This window comes from Mastigoproctus giganteus, chromosome 8 (genome assembly GCF_048544385.1).
Source record: "Mastigoproctus giganteus isolate SK-2022 chromosome 8, ASM4854438v1, whole genome shotgun sequence".
NCBI classification, from domain to species: Eukaryota; Metazoa; Arthropoda; class Arachnida; order Uropygi; family Thelyphonidae; genus Mastigoproctus; species Mastigoproctus giganteus.
The window spans coordinates 146,195,899-146,213,557 of NC_143582.1; the positions used below are offsets into that span (position 1 = coordinate 146,195,899).

Genomic DNA, 17,659 nt, shown 5'->3' on the forward strand with positions numbered 1-17,659 from the left:
CCTGACAGTCCACAACACAAGGGGGCATCCTCCTACCTTTGTCAGCTCAACTGGGCAGTCATACATCGACATCACGCTCTCCAATAGATCCTTTTCGCTGAATCTCTCTAACTGGAAGGTTCACCCCTCCTGGTCCCCTAGTGACCACAACCCAATCACATTCATGCTATCCACACTGCCCACGACCCCCTCCAGGCATCACAACTTTGACCTCCCAAGATTCAAAACAAAAAACGCCAACTGGGACCTCTTCGATAAAACACTTCTCCAACTCGCAAATAACAAAGTCATTTCCAGCCTTCCTCTACTTGACTTGCCTGAAATGGTAAACAAAATAACAGGAATAATCACTGAGGCATCAAAAGCCTGCTTCCCAATCAAGAAGAGACACGCCCGCGCAGTCCCCTGGTGGACTCCCAGCCTTACAAACCTAAGAAAAGAACTCAAATACAATAGGAAAAACTTTCAAAGAGCCAAAAGGGACTCCCTCCAACCCACGGAGGTCTCAAGACTGTACTTACATTATAAGGAAACAAGGAATGAATACTTCAATCTAATACAGAAGGAGAAAAAACTTGCCTGGGAGAGGTTCATACAGCGCTCCCTTGCTAATGATCCATGGGGCATTCCCTACAAACTACTTGCGGGAAAACTCCACCCATCCACTCCCAATACATCAATTTTGACCTCAAACACCACTGAGACTCTCTCCTGGGGTTCCTCCATTGAGGCTATACTAGATGAAATCATATATCAGGACGTAACAGTCCCTGAAAGCACGGAACAGACCAATCTCAGGTTCCAACATCTCAACTACTCCAGCGCCACGACGGAGGACCCCATTAACCACATGGAAATAGAAAATGCAATCCGCACCTTAAAGGATGGTAAAAGCCCTGGACTTGATCTTCTGGAAGTCCCCATCCTCAAAAGAGTATGGAAAACGTGCCCCCCTCTACTACTGAACCTATTCAACTCCTGTCTCTCTAAGGGAATTTTTCCCACTTCATGGAAAACGGCGAATCTAAAAATACTCCTCAAATCTCCAGAAAAGCCTTTTAACCTTGCATCATCATATAGGCCAATTGCCCTTCTCCCCTTTCTCGGAAAAATTTTGGAAAAACTTCTCGCTGCACGCCTTAAAATATATTATAATGGCAAAAACCTAAATTCTTCATCTCAGTTTGGATTCACTCAGGGCAAGAGTACCTCTGATGCACTTAATCTGCTCCTGTCCACGGTCAATAGCTCTCGGACAAAATATGTCCTCGGCATCTTCGTGGACTTCAAGGGGGCGTTCGACACCTTATGGTGGCAGAGCGCCCTTGCGAGGTTCAGGGAGGCTGGGGTCTCTTGTCCACTCTACAAATTACTAACTAGCTACTTTGAGGATAGGTACCTTGTTGTCACATCGGGCTTTTGCTCGGTTAAGAGACAGGTCACCAGAGGCTGCCCTCAAGGATCAGTACTCGGGCCTGTCTGTTGGAACGCGGTCCTGGACGGCTGGCTAAATCTCCCTCATGGAGATATCACACCAATAGCCTACGCAGACGATCTTGCCCTGATACTCCCTGGCAACTCACGTTCTGAGCTTGAGAACAAAGCCAACTCTATACTCCAGGACCTTTCATCCTGGAGCCATAACCATAAACTCATTATATCTACAACCAAGACCAAGCAAATACTCCTAAAAGGAAAATTAGATATCAACAGGCCTCCCACAATCAAACTTATGGACCAGAGCATCACTTCTGTTACAACTTACAAATATCTAGGCATTTGGATTGACAACAAGCTGTCCTTTCTCCCACATATCAAGTTCCTCGTGAAAAAGATCAGAACAATTGCTGGCTGGCTGTTAAACATTTCACGCTCTTTGTGGGGAATAAACTCCTCCACCCTTGCTCTCTACTATTCCTGCCTTTATATCCCCATTGTTTGTTACGGTGCCAGTGCTTGGGGGCATCGAGTTCTACACTCCCAAATCAAAAAGTATCTGCTACAGACGCAAAGAATCTTCCTACTTGCCACCTGTCGAGCCTGCAGGACCATCTCCACAGAAGCTCTACAGGTTATCAGCGGAAGGCTCCCTGTGTATTACGACGCTATCTTCTTCTACCTGGCCTTTAATCGCAAGATTGGCCGACAGGCCTCCATCGGGAACTATACCTTCAACCCGGAGCTCTCGCCCAAGGAGGATAAAACCCGTCTATACAACCAGTTTACCTCAGACTGGCAAAATACCTGGCATACCTCTCACTTCGGACGAGAAACATACAAGTTCATTCCCGAGGTATATAACCACAGTAAAAATCTACAGTGGAAGAAATACAGTCTGACCACAACATTTCTTTTAACAGGACATGGTAGTATTAACACCAGACTTCACAACCTTGGACTGGCCCCCACTCCACTCTGCCTTTGTGGCTCGGAGGAGACGGTGGAACATCTGATCCTCAATTGTCATCTCTACACAGACCTCCAGCAACCCTTACTCCTAGGTGCAAACGTAAACAATGCAGCTGACTTTCCAAAGCTCATAGCCTCTAAAGCTTCGTTACACCTCCTCTCCACATTCGCTGAGAAGCTATTTAAAAGAAGAAAAACCCTACAAGGAACCCAAGGACGTGATTAAAAGAACGGACTACTGTCAACAAACAACCATGTTTGTATGCAAAGGCACAAAGACTTGGTTAAAGCCTTAAGAGACTAGGTTGCAGCCATTCACACAAGCAACCTTGGTTGCTTTATTGACATAAAAGACCTGGTTAAAGTTCTACCTAAATTCTGATTGATACGGTTACTAGTGCACATAGAAATAGATACTATGCTGGTGAATGGAGAGGGAATGGCAGGAAATGCCAATCACTCTTCACACACGAGGCTGTAAAGAGAGAGTCTCTCCACTGCCCAATGTGAGCAGCATGTACTTAGGAAAACATATAACAATGCACCCTACTGTTCAGGACCTACGTGTATAACAACTGAACACTTTTTTTTTTTTTTTTTTTTTTTGTGTGTGTGTGTGCTTAGTTGCTGCTAATCCACTCTTGGTCAGGATTGAGCCCTGCAAGAGACAGAGAAATAACACAAGAAGTAAAAATACAACATGAACTTGGTTATAGCCCTAAAGGACTGGGTTGAAGCCATTGGCAAAAATTTTTTTTTTTTTTTTTTTTTTTTTTTTTAAAGCTTCTCGTCCATTTCTCTCCAGGTCAGGATTGAGCCCTGCAAGAGGCAGAGAAATATGCACAGTACAGTACAGTACCCTTACCCTGTTTAATAAGAATTGTTATTTTATTTATTTATTTTTTTTTTTGTTGTGTGCTTAGTTACTGCTAACCCACTCTTGGTCAGGATTGAGCCCTGCAAGAGACAGAGAAATAACACAAGAAGTAAGAATACAACATTGAACTTGGTTATAGCCCTAAAGGACTGGGTTGAAGCCATTGGCTATAAATTTATTTTATTTTATTTTTATTTTTATTTTTTTTTTATTTATTTATTTTTTTTATTTTTTTATTTTATTTTTTATTTTTATTTTTATTTATTTATTTTTTTTTTTTTCTCCTCCTCTCGCGCTCCTCACTCTTGGACAGGATTGAGCCCTGCAAGAGACCGAGGCACAAGGTTTTTTTTTTTTTTTTCCTCTCGCGCTCCTCACTCTTGGACAGGATTGAGCCCTGCAAGAGACCGAGGCACAATGTTGGTTTTTTTTTTTTTTTTTTTTTTTTTACTCCAAAGAGGTCCTAGAACCTCCTTTAGTGAAAGCTAGACTCCCTGGGGCGCCTCCACGTGGCTAGGGACGGGAGTCAGGATGCAGGATATATGAGTTCCTGCCTCCTGGCTGCAAAGTCTCCAGGTGCCGGCATACACACACAACAAAACACACACTCAGACAAAAACCTCCCCATACACACACAGGCCGGCTTAAAAACTTACAGGAAAAATCGCGGCAATAGGGGAAACCCTGGAGGCTGCAGACTACAAAAATACTTTGTTATTATAATCTCAATCTTATGGCAGAAGGCTGCAAGACAATCCTAGTGGATAAACAGGAGAACTTCTTGGCTTTCCAAGCTTTTGCAACTGCAATATTTCTTAGGCGGAAGACTCTTCTGCATCTGGAAACCTTGGATTTGTAATGCAGTATGGTGTATGCCGAATTACCTAGAGTTCTGTGAAATCGTGGAGGCTTGAGTCTGCTATATCCACTGCAACTCCAGTTCCTTGTGCTCAATTAACTAAAGTTCTGTGAAATCGTGGAGGCTTGAGTCTGCTATATCCACTGCAACTCCAGCTCCTTGTGCTGGCATTTCTGTTCTCGGCAGCTCCTGGCGCTGGCATTTCTGTTCTCAGCAGCTCCTGGCTTTCCAACAACAGACTGTGAACAGATGCAGCTCTTTCCAATGAAGTTTGATCTTTGTCTGAAATTTAATTATATGTATATCTATTTTTTATGTAATTTGATTATTTTCAATTTGTTCATATCAATCTTTTTTGGTCATGGAAGGTTTTTTCCCTCCCTGTACTTGGGCAAACAAGAGAGAGAGAGAGAGTATATAAGAGTATTGCTAAATTATGTGTAACTGACAGCGAGATTGCCATTGGTTGGCTGGGACCTGGCTGGGATATTTAAGTAATAAATATCAATGTTATTATATTAGGTTAGGTTGCCTAAATTTGCATAAGGAGGAGCCCGCAATTCAGAAATTCACCGTGTAGAGGACTACGGACATTGCCACAACGCGGTTTGCGATGGCTATACAAATAATGCATCGGGAGTGAGCCACAGACTACTGCAGCGCAGTTCGCTTTCGTCTCTTGTACTTGGCCGATCTTTTACTCCCACCACGGCAATCAGCCACTTGTTCCAGGAAAATCACTCCCTTCTTTCGAAAATACTTGATGTAATTTATTCGTATTCGCAAAATATACAACCGTCCCTTAAGTACACACAAAAGAAATTACCATTTCGCCAATTCTTCTAGCAACACTTTGTGGAAGTTGAATATTAAAAAAAAAAAAAAAAAAAAAAAAAATCCCACATCACCTGTCCATCCTTTCTAATAATCTGTTTAGTTCTTCCTTGAATTTATTCAAACTATCCACTTCCATAATAACAAATAGAAGTTATTATGGCTGAAGACAAACTTCTGCACATCTATTCTGCAACTTTTTTTCTTCAATTTGAATTTTTGTCCCCTCGAATGAGTAGTATGAGCAAGAGGAAGAATGCCATCAGCACTGAATTTCCCAATCTATTTAAAGCTTTAAACATTCTCAGTCAGATCACCTCGCAGATTCATAATCTCCAGAAGCCGCAATTTGCGAAATTGGAGCCTTTCTTACTAAGAACACCCTTTTGTTCCTTTCGTCAATCTTGTTGTCCTTCTCTGCATCCGTTCTAGCAGATCTACATCATTCCTAAAACGAGGCCTCTTAACCTGTATGCAGTGCTCAAGATGCCACCTAACCATTGCTTTATACAATGGGATAATCACCTCCTTTCTGCTAGCAAAGTTCCTGTGTATCACTGACAAAACCATGTGAGCTATCCTGACAGCCTGTCTGCATTGCTCGGAGAACTTCATATTTGACTGTGCAATTACCCACAGATTTTTCATTTTCTACTACGCTGAGTGTAGTACCACACAAGGCGCACTATAGCCACAGCAGCTTGTGCGCCATTAAACACACACACACACACACACACACAGTTGGCATGCTAATCTGGGTTTACCGCTACCTATATGCCGTACCTTACATTTATCAAGGTTAAACTTCAACTGCCATTTCCCAGTACTTCTGTCTAATTTTTCTAGATCTTGTTGCAGTAGTTTGATTATTGTCATTGTCCTTATTGATACGTTATTAAGACGTTTCCATCATTTGCAAACTTAGACATTAAGCCTAATATACCTTCATCAATATCATTCATAAATATAGAAAACAACAATGGGCCAGCACTATGTGCCTAAAAATTAAAATAAATTTCCTTTCCAATAATGCATTTTACAGATTGTTTTTATCTTGTATAGAACCTAAGTTATTGCAGCTTTAAAGTTCAGAAGGACTTTATGGACATCTCTGTGTATGGTAGTTGTCCGCAATTTTTATTTACTATTTTATGTTATTCTGTTCGCTGTTGCCCTGCTACTCATTGTTTTAAGTGTTTACTTGAGAAAATAAAATAATTGTGATTCGTTTATTTATTTTCTTTCATTTGTATATGCTGTTTGTTATATCTCTTTACTCTGTTATATTTTCTAGATACCTGACCTAAGTAGCAAATGATCCATAAAAAATCCATAACCAACCAACCAATCTTTTGATGAGAGTGGATCGTACTTACCCTGCTGGATATGCGATATTTCCACTTTGTGGATCACAGTCTAAGGCACAATTGTTGGATACAGTCAGTCCCAGGACTTGTTCTAATTTTATCTAGTTTATGAGAAAAAAAATATTTTCACATTAAATTATACAGTTTAAAGCAGTAAAAGAATCTCTCACACACACACACACACACACACACACACACACAGACATTATGAACGTTTAAAAAATCAATTATGCGACCGCCACCTGGTTGCATAAATCCATATCTGCTACCAATTGTAAGATAGGCCAAAGAGTAGTTGGCTTTTTACATTTGTTAAAAAGCGTAGATGGTCCCGTTAAAGAATGTCAATGGTCCCAGAATTTGTAGTTAGTTACTGCATCCAACTTCGAATCAACTTAATGTAAGTATAACGTTTCATTTATTGTTTGTTGAATAATTATGCTCACTTATAAAAGCAGCTGCAAAATTTAAATTTCACTCCTCAAAACAGCTAAGATATTAACCCTCTAATAACTGATATGGCACAGTTGGGGATATAAAAAAGACACAGTTGTGTAATCAACACCAACTAATAGAGGCGGCACTCAGTCACGGATCTCAACCTCATTGAACACCTGTGGAATGAGGTAGAATGAGATGTTTGCAAGGCTCTGCTACCGTCTTAATATGAGGTAACTGCGGGATCCGGTCAAGTCTGCATGGGCCAGAATCTCCACATAATGCTTTCAGCACCTCGTGAAGTTCTTTCCTCGGCAACTTGAGGCCATTCATAGGGCTGAAAGAAACACTATTCGCCATTTGGCCCGTCTGCCTAATAAGTTGGCCACTCAGTTTATTGTTATATGTTATTGTTCTCTATATTTATAGATTATTCATCTGTACAAGTTTATTTTTTATATACTAAACGTTACCACGCGTCTGTAATAACTTGATGCTTCTTCCGTTCCACAGCTGCCATTAGAACTTGAAGTGCGAAATTAAAAGATATCTCGAAAGCACATGATAATCGAATAATTCATCGCGTGAGAAGGCTTTGGTTAGACCGTGATTATGGGGGAGGGAAGTCAGAAAACTCTTCCATGATAAAATTTCTAATAAAAGTTATAATGAATGTCGTTAATGAATGATGTGATTTATTACAATAAAAAATCAAACTTCAGTCAGTGTATTATTATTATTATTATTATTATTCACAAAACAGCTTTTATTTATTGGCATTTTGTTCAACTGCGATACTGATTTCAGCTGGACTAAAATTAACATTTCTGTGAATACTCAACCATACCAGTCGAAACCTAAGTTTCCCGTCGAGCTTCGTTGTCGTTTTTAATCGTAACAAGGTAAAGAAAGACCTCTCAGGAATGGAAACGACAGCAAGGATTTGTAGTATTATTTTGATAATACAGTACTACAAAAACTGGGGAATAATGTTCACTCGAGTGAGCTAATCTCTCGATTGCTGTCTTAGGTTTATTTTCCACTTAATAGCACCACATATTTTGTAAAATTTCAAAACCTTCATTGAAGCTGTTGAAGTTTCGAAGCATCCCTGTATACCTACGTATTAATGCTTCTTATAGTGACAACATCGCATTCATCGGGAACAAATTTGTAAAAATGAACTATTCAATTCGCCATGGCCTATAAATAGGCTTTGATTTCATGGATGAAGAAGTGATCGAAAAATAGCAAGAAAAAAAAAATTTTTTTCTTGTATTATTCATTTGAGGAAGAGGTGTTTCCACGTCCTATTTGTTGTCTTGTAATTTTTAGTTTGACGAATACTATTAACCATTTAACTCCGCCGAAGAAAATATGTCATTGAATACAGGGCCGCGCCGTATATATTGGTCGTCCGTGTTCAAAGGAAAAATATGCCGCCCCGGAACATTGTAATCCCCCCCCCAAAATAAATAACATTTTTTTGTAATAATATTTTATCGATATTAGAATTTGTACATAATATTCACATTATTTATTTTATTTCCTTATTTCGCTTTATTCATGCTACACATATTTGAACATGAAAAGGTAACATAAAATTAACACAGCTTTGTGGAATAAATTTTATCGAAATTTGATATGTATGTTTTAAATAATATCACTTAGTTTTGAAAAAAAAAAAATCGTGAAAACAGATATTAATAATAATTGTTATAAAAATACATAAATATAAAATAATAATAATAACCTTTATTTATAACTAAACATAATTACATGTATAAAGTTTAATTCATGTGTTATTACATATTTAACCTATACAATAAATTGAAATAAAATGACTAGATATTAAATAAATTGAACTTTTCAGGCTTTCAGTTCCGAAAATCTTTTTATCACATCGTGCATATCTAAACTTTCAGCTAAATACTGTAGTGTTCTATCAAGTTGTGTTCCATCAAGTATATACAGAGGTTACAAAAAAAAAAAAAAAAATTACAATCATTGCAGATAAACTAGACAAGACTTCACACACACACACACGCACACAGGTTTAATTTTCAGCTTTTCAATAACAGGTAATAACCGTTTAACAACTGCTAAATTTTACTTTGGAATAGATTTTACACATCAACATTGAAGATAAACTCCAAGGAAACACAGGTTTAATTTTTCAACTTTTCAAGAACAGATGGAACTTTGGTCAAGAAAAACTTTAGAAAAACAAGGCGGCGCCCCCCCCCACAACATAAACATCCTCAAAATACACCTTCCCAATTAACGCCCACAATGCATTGCCACATAATTAGCGCTAAAAATATTCACAAAAATTCACTATGGCGTCACAATCGATACATTCAAAGACTACATCTAACCCAAATCTAACGGGGGAACCCGCACAGTCGCGATGTAAGATTACCGCTCACCAATCATAATAACACCGGTTCGAGCCCCAGACCCAAGAGCCAAAAATAAATTTTAAATTAAATTCTGAAATTACAACTGTGATTTCAGTAAGCCAGTCGTGAGTGTCACGTTGGGTTTGTGTTTAGTGTGATGTCGTGTTTGCATTGCGTGACTGGCCTTGCAGCAATCACCAGGACAGCTACTGGCTAGTTCCCGTCCCTGCCACATGAAAGCAGGCCATCAACTTTTCCTGTTGCAAAAAAAAAAAAACGCTGGCTGGATTGACTGCACTTTTTGCCACGACAAGAAGGCAGGCAAATTCATGAGAAGAGACGAGGAGGTTAATAATACTGAAAATTGGTGAAATAATGACCACTTAAATCTTCATGGGCTCATTATTTCACCAATTCCTAGTTCTTGATATACTTGCGCACCATGCCGCTAAAATACAGACTGCATTATATATATATAATGTTAGTTCTGTAATTTAAATGATTTCTGTACAGTTTATTTTTCATTACTGTTAAAAATAAGTCACTACAAACTTCACTCTTCCAAGACAATACTGAATCACTGCACTAGAGTGGCCTGTACTATAGATCATTGTGTTTCATAATGATCATGAAAGTGCCAGAAGATTATCGTATTATCATAAAACAATTACAACATCAGGAAAGGTAAGCTCTTGGAAACAGCGGTTAAGAAGAAACGTCAGACACCCTAAAGAAGACCAAATTTTCGGCAAAAAATAGGCTGATCGGGGTGCAATACGTATAAAAAGGTAAAAGTGAATGTAAGAGGAATTTCAACCCAACTGCACCGAACAGGAAATTTCGAAACAGGAAATTACCTTTAGAGGTAATTTCCTGTTTCGAACGTGATCTGGTTGAAAACTTCAGTCCTGCAAATAGATTTTATAACACATCTGTAGGAACTGACATCGAGGATATTTTTTAAGTGTTTAAATGTACGTCACATAAAACACTATAATATTCCTCAGCCCCTTAACACTTTCGTCACAAAAATTATTTCTGTAAATTTGGTTGTGTACTGCAAGCTGTGAATAAACGTGATCAGAATGTGTTGTTGTTTGTTTGTTATTTGGTTTTTAGGAGCATTAGCAACTAAGGCCATATTGCTTCGGGGATATGCGGTGGTCATTCCCTGACCTTTCCACATCTTCCGTATTTGGTGGTCACGGGCTCGAATCCCGGTCTAATCAAGAAGCGTGTGCTACGCACTGCTGCTGCTGCTCCTGCCCACCTGGCTACGGAGGCGCCATCAGAATGGGAATCAATTGAGTGAGTGAATTACTGAGTTATCTTCTTTTCTTTCTTTTTTTTTTTTTTCTGTTCTGTGCTCTAAAATATACATTAAAATGTCCAATTAATATACAGTATTCATTTTATTCATTCATTCTTTTCATATCGAACTATGTAAAAAATAAATAAATGCTGTAAATATGTGTAAAATATGCGGTAACTACGTATAAAATAAATAATGTTGTAAATACCGGAGAATCGAACAGGCCTCACATTACATCATCATCTTGCCTGTGGCCTCAAGAAAGTGCAGCCAATCTAAGAGAACCACCACCGACTGGTACAATGCTCCTTGTAGTTGCGAACCAGTGCTGCTACAAAGTTGGAATGCGAAGGGTAAAAAAAACTTTCTCGATACACACTGAACACCCTCCAACAAGTTTTTACATTGTCAGAAGGCGTTCTGTGGTTACCTGGAAGCGATTTGATTTCGAAGGTTGAAATTCTTGTAGTTATGTCAAGCAGATCCAGGTTTCTTAATGGCCACTACAGCTTTTTTTTTTTTTTTTTTTTTTTCTACATTAACTGATTATTAACAATTGAATCATTTGTAGAATTTCTTATTATTAACAGTGACCTTCTTCATCAAACTAAAGATTCCCTTATTTCATTAGAATGCGGAATTTACAGGACAAATTGGTTAATTTAATCAAATTAAGCGATGATGTATCAAACAGTTTAAAGGGGTTGTCGATGTCCCGCTTAACATAAAGTGGGATGCGTCATTTGCATTTACAAATTGTGGCTGTCCCAATGAAATTGGGATGGTTGGCAACCCTAGTCAAAGCAGTGTGTTCTCAGAGCTGGTTCAATCGGTGTTTTAAAGACTATAGGCAAAATATCGCTTTTTATTATTCCAGATTGATCAATCTTCTTTATTCAATTCAGGTCCTTTATTTTTAGAGTAAATTTAACTAAAAAACAAATGACACTATCTGATGTAATGAAGTCTATGTGTATTTATTAAGGAAAGTAGCATCCCTGTGATGATAATGGAAGGCTGTGTTATCTGGCTATACAGCAGAAGTTAATCGCCGTGTCTCTCTCTCTCTCTCTCTCTCTCCTAAAACGTGTTTTTCGTATAGAATAGGGCTATTAGCTCGTAATCTAGTCACATACGTTGTAATTTATATCTGCGTGAATTCCTCCCAGCAAATATGTCAGGAGAACGGGCTCACGGTCAGTTAATTTATTGTAACTGTCATGATTGCATCCTTATGAATGAATTGAACAGTGGGCCTCCATAGCTTAATGGCTTTGCCGTCTTTCTGCCAGTTTTCAAAAGTGGGGGTGAAAAGGAAGAAAGTATTCCACTTGATTAAAATGAAGCAGTACAGCAGCTCTTCGTACAAGTAGCAAAGTACTCGTGCTAAGCAACGTGATTAGGATCGTCGTTCTATCACACATGTTGTGGAAAATGTTTGGGTCCAAATCCCGTAAAGATGGGAGGAATTTTTATGACCTTTTTGAACTGTAGCTGAGTTTGTTACGGGACGGGCGAGAGTTGCGCAGTTTAATATCCGGAAAACGTATGATTTCTTTCATCTGTTTGATGGAAATTAAAACTCAAATTTTTCTTCCACCAAACACTGTTTGAAGAACATGCGCTATTAATTCACTGACACTTCACAGCCTCAGTCGCTTTAGTATTTTAGCGCGCGCACACAAACACACACACACACAGTAGCAGAAAAGAATAGACAAAAACTAAGTTCTTAGCTAAGCAATAATAAAAAGCACAGATCAAACTTTGTTTTCCAATTTTTCAGGTCCATTCGTATATGCTTAAAGCGCCTATTGTCTTCAACATGTACGTCCTTCCGTCTGTTTGCATCTAACAACTCAACTCCAGCATCTAATAGTTGATAAATTTTCATGAAATTTTATATTTGGCGCTTTCAGAAAGTTTTGTCTAACCATCCAATATTTCATTAAGCTCGTACAAATAAAAATCCAGCAATTATTATTTCTTTTGGCATTTATTATGCTTATTCGCCATATTGTCCATACATTCCTCCAATCAGCGCATGGCAACAAACTAGTGCTACACATCACACAGGCTATCCATTTACCCTATATTATAGGGTATATGGATAGCCTGTGTACATATACATAGCACTAGTTTGCTATGTATATGTACCCTATAATAGGGTATATGCTGAAGCACTAATAGTTTGTTGCCAAGCGCTGATTGGAGGAATGCATGGACAATATGGCGGATGACCATAAAAGAAATGCTCTTGGTTGGCGGGTATTTTTTTCGTTCGAGCTCCTTTTTTGTTATCAATTAATTAAGTATGTGAATCACGAATCATTACTATTTTGTTATTGCATTTCAATTGTTATTAAATATCCAGGAGAAAATAAATACTGTAATGTCTTACAAAAACGTTCAGCGAAATTTGAGGCATGTGCAGTGAAGTAAAAACAATTACTTTTATATGTTTTTAGGTAATTAATTGTAACAAGACAATTAGTTATTTACTTTTCACTTCTATTAATCGCAGAAAAGAAGGAAAAAAAAGCATTCACTCATATATCTGTGGATCTCGAATTGGAAGCTCAGTTAGAATCAAGCAAGAACAATCTTTAAATTATCTGACTGTTGTAGCACGAGCAAATGCGGAGTAATATGCTGTACAGAGCTAAAATAAATACAGTGAAATCTGTACTTTCTGGGATCCTCGCGGCAAGCACAGTGGTTATTACTATTGCTGGCATTCCACACCGCGCAACAAAGACCAAAGTTCGAATTCCATCTAGACTGGAGTTACTGTAATCGTCTTTTTTAAAGTCTCATCTCCGAATTAGTCTGTTTCGAGCGACGGTTGCATGGTTTTTAATTCCAGGAACTCGGACTTTTCACCCAGAAAAACAGTAAAATCGATGATAGAATATATGCAACTTATCAACAAACATTTTCATGTTAAAGGTTCCGCAAGCCGAAGCTCATAGATCCGTGCATATTATGTCTGTAAATTTGGTGTATTCTGTAGTCGGTTGCTTGTTTTTCTGAAGGAAAAACCCGGGTTTCCTGAAGAGAAGGGGGGTTAATTTGACGCCAAGACCGACTAACTGGGCCACGGTGTGAACATGAAACTTATAATATACAGATGCCTCGTGGTCTTAGTTGCCGTAGCGCAAACTTTCCGCATAAAACCAAATAAACGAAGCGAAATAAAATTAATTTAAATGAAGTGAACCTGTTTAATGCGTATTCACTTCGTGTAGCATTTTTCTTATGAAAGAATTACGCAAAATAACTACTTAAATTTATTGAGCGAAATCAGATACGTTTGATATTACCAAGTAAAATGGAAACTACATGTAGGGCGGTTCTTTATCCATCAGGACAATTTCAATTTTCAAGTAACTGAATGGTTCACTGAATAAAAACTCTCCCTCTCTTATATTTAATACACTTGATGGTTACGTATAGGTCAACCACCGCAGCGCCTACTACATAATGCTGTCCGTCCAGTAACCACTTAGATGTAAAGTTATTAAAATAATTGTTCAGATTGACTCGAATGCGCTTCATTTTATTTATCAAATCACGCGACTATAAACTTGATCATCTTACTTTTGATAATGGGATATGATTTGCAAGGTCACTGCTTGGTGAATAATCCAATGCAGCTCGAGCGAAACGCGTTAAACAACCATTCATCAAATATATAGTTCGTGAAAGGAACATCGTCCAAAAACTGAGGGATTTCATTTATCATAGACCTGTTTACCATGATTAGATGAAAGCATGCATTTCTGCATTCTTTGTTTTACAGATCAGGAGAATAAAGCCGAAGTTTCAGCGTTGAAAAACCTATCTCCGAATAAGACCGGTCAACTGAGAAATTTCTCGTTAGTCCCTAATAGGATTCGAGACAATTTTTTCGCTCACTACTGTATGTCACGGATGAGTCATTACTGACATATCTACACACCAACTGCGGCTGGAGTTATCATTACATCCCTTCTTTATTGCGCCCAAACTTCTTCCTCTCTACACGCACTCTCAATACTCCTCAAGAGTATTCATTATACTGTAATAGATTTTTTATAACCTCGTGGTACTCTTTTAAAACGCATGTAACTTGACAGGATGCTGCGGCATTCACTTGCAAGTTTCTCTCTGTGGAACTACTTTAAGGGAAAAGACATTTTAGTTGGTTGTTGTTGGCCATCATTTAAGACGCTATTATTTAAAAAGGGATAAAAAGTAATTATCAATAACTATCACTCCCAACATCATGACGTAGCACATGAACTGTCCTACAAGTGTGTCGTTGGAATGAGGCTGATAATTAATTTTGGGGATGCCCTAGATTTCTTTCCTAATAAGAAATATCCTCTAGCTAATCAATGATGCTATTCATGGCTAACTGAAATAGATGAATCCATCTATTTCACACTCCATCGCATTTTTTTTTTTTTTTAACAAAAATGAGATGGATTGTGCTCTTTTAATTCAATTTATCAGGCGGAAAAAAATTCTTGTTAGCATTCTAAACCATAATGGAACAAAATGTTGTATTTAAGAATTATTACACGCCAGTTAATTTCAACATGACTAACGAGAGTCATTAAAACACTACAACAGATCTGCAAATTTCAAAATGGAATTTATTATTTTATTTTTAAGGATGTGCATATTTCTCTTCTATCAGCAACATGCTGGCTTCGTGATAAATAGCTTGTAATTTCTTCGGGCTAACGAATAAGTTTAAGAACAAAACATTAATAACTTTTAGGTGTACAGCATTATAAATTGCATCAGTAACCATTTTCCCGAAGTTTTCAGAGGCAGCTAATTGCCTATTAAAATCATTTTCCAGAACAGAATATCTTAAAATGTGAGTCAAAATGTCATAGCTGTGACATCACTGGCGAGGGTAGTGGCTACATTTTGTGGCGGTTGTATAAGTAAAACGCCCATCACCTTGAATTTGTCAAGTGTCCATAAATATTTTGCAAGGTTAACAAATTATTTTCTTCCAGTTGATTTTGAGTATCCTAAATTTGAATGAATTTCTGATACGTATCAATAAAATTATAAGACCAGCGCTTGCCAACTCATGGTAAGCATACCACTAGTGGCTACAATCACAAACTGTTTTAGTACGTTGGAATAAATAAACAATGTTTGCCCTATCAGAAAAGAAATTTTGGTTATTATTAGAGTATTATATTATTATAGTATATATCATAATACTATAATAATAACAAAAACTATTTAATTTGTTTATTTTAAGGTAACGTACGCGAAGTAAATTCGCAATTATCTGGGCTGCGGATTAACCTGGGTTTTTTTGGAATCGGTTACAAGTGTTATTTATTTACATTTTGTAATGTTATTGAAGACAAGTCCATAGGAAATCACAGAAATCCTCCTTTTCTTTCTGCCTATTAGCTCACTACTTACATTTCAGTAATATTTCGGATTTACAACTGTAAAAGCCGACCGGGCTAGCCGGGTGGGTATAGTGCCTGCCTGGCAACCCAAAGGTCGCGGTTTCGAATCCCGCTTCGGGCTTGGATCAAAGTACTGCAAAAACCTTGGGACGTGCATTATGGCCATAGAAGCCGATGCGCCAACAACCACAAAAAAAAAAAAAAAAAAAAAAACTGTAAAACTGAAACATATTAAAACTGAAAGGGATGTTCTTTCTATTGAATGAAAACTTCAACTCATCAATAAATATGAAAAATACGCTCAGTGTTAACTAGTAAATTTCGTAGCACCATCTTTGTGAGCTCTTGCTGTCAAGATAATAATATGAAATTTATGCTGTATCATTCACAGGAAGCAACCATACATGGAAAAAAAGTGAACTTCATTGTTTTCCCTTTTTCAAAAAATAACGTGCGTATTTTATGTCAGATCTTCTCACGCTATAGTATACGTTTATAAACATGGACAGAAGCGGCCCTAGACTAGCTGCCAGCAACTGGTGCCCTAGCACCTGTTGTTGTTGAACTTCTTCTTCAAACCACAAGGACAGATGTAGGCTGAGATTTTTTGGCGCCCTACGTTGCCACCTAGTTAGTTTATATAAACGGCCACCCCTAAACATGAATAGAGTATTATGCAAATAAATTCATCTTTGCCACATTTTCGAGTTGCTTTCATTTTGCGGTTATTCGGACGAATTTGTTTCCCAGCCACCCTGGGTAATTGAGAGTCTACTGAAAATAGGGAAATTATTGAAAATGGGAGAAAATGAGAACCGTATTAAATAATGCAAGTTATTAAGATATAATAATCTTCTTCTTCTTCTTTGTCTTCGCCTTTTCCCACGTTATATGGGGTCGGCATTCAATGTTCCCAATTCACACTTTACATCCTCTTCTTCTCCTCTAGTTGGATTAACTTCTTAACCGGAACACATCTATTGGTTTTGGCATAGTTTTTACGACCGGATGCCCTTCCTGACGTCAACCCTCACCATTTATCTGGGCTTGGGATTTAAGCTGCCGATCTACTAAACCTGCCGCAGCCATATAAATGGAGTAGCTCTTATTCAGTGATGAAGCTTCCTCATGATGTCACAATTTAATAATTTTACACAATTTATGCCGAATTTCTAGTCACCACTGAACAAGCAGGTGGCACTGCTGTAGTTCTTTTATCTCCTGGAAACATCCAAATGGCTGACTCGGTAGAATTACTGTGACTTTGAAAATACCAATAATGTATAACTCAGCAGCACGTGAGTATTTTTAAATACAATTTGGTATCCTGAAAACTTCTACATCAAAGCTATCAGGTAGCACAACTATTCTACTAAGAATTCCCAGTGACTGATTATAGTTCCTTAAAAAATTAATAACCTTGAAATTTCCTATGTCCGAACATAATAATAATAGCCATTTTAAAAAAGTTCACAGTCCGAAAAATAAAACCACCTTTAGGTCCCAAATCTTAACCTATCACTCACCCACACTTATTTTATCTAAAATATAGCTTCTTTTTGAGCAACACTCCCGAAAACCTTTATTAATTAATTTTAATAGCGCACTAATTTAGCTAGCATACAGCTGGTGCCACCAGCGCCACAATTTTTTTAAGATATACCGTAATAATGCTAGTTGCATAAGAATCATTACGTGTCTGAGTTTTGAACTGTTCTAATCACAGCTTATG

General features: G+C 37.8%; 1 protein-coding gene across 1 annotated transcript in view; it reads right to left on the reverse strand.

Moving 5' to 3' along the window:
- Window positions 1-17,659, reverse strand: part of LOC150081900 (mitogen-activated protein kinase-binding protein 1-like) — a 470,343-nt gene that overhangs the window by 419,006 nt on the left and 33,678 nt on the right. Inside the window, exon 2 of the mRNA XM_090378972.1 lies at window positions 6,356-6,447. Within this exon, the coding sequence (XP_090235098.1) occupies window positions 6,356-6,447 (92 nt within the window). The remainder of the gene's footprint in view (window positions 1-6,355; window positions 6,448-17,659) is intronic.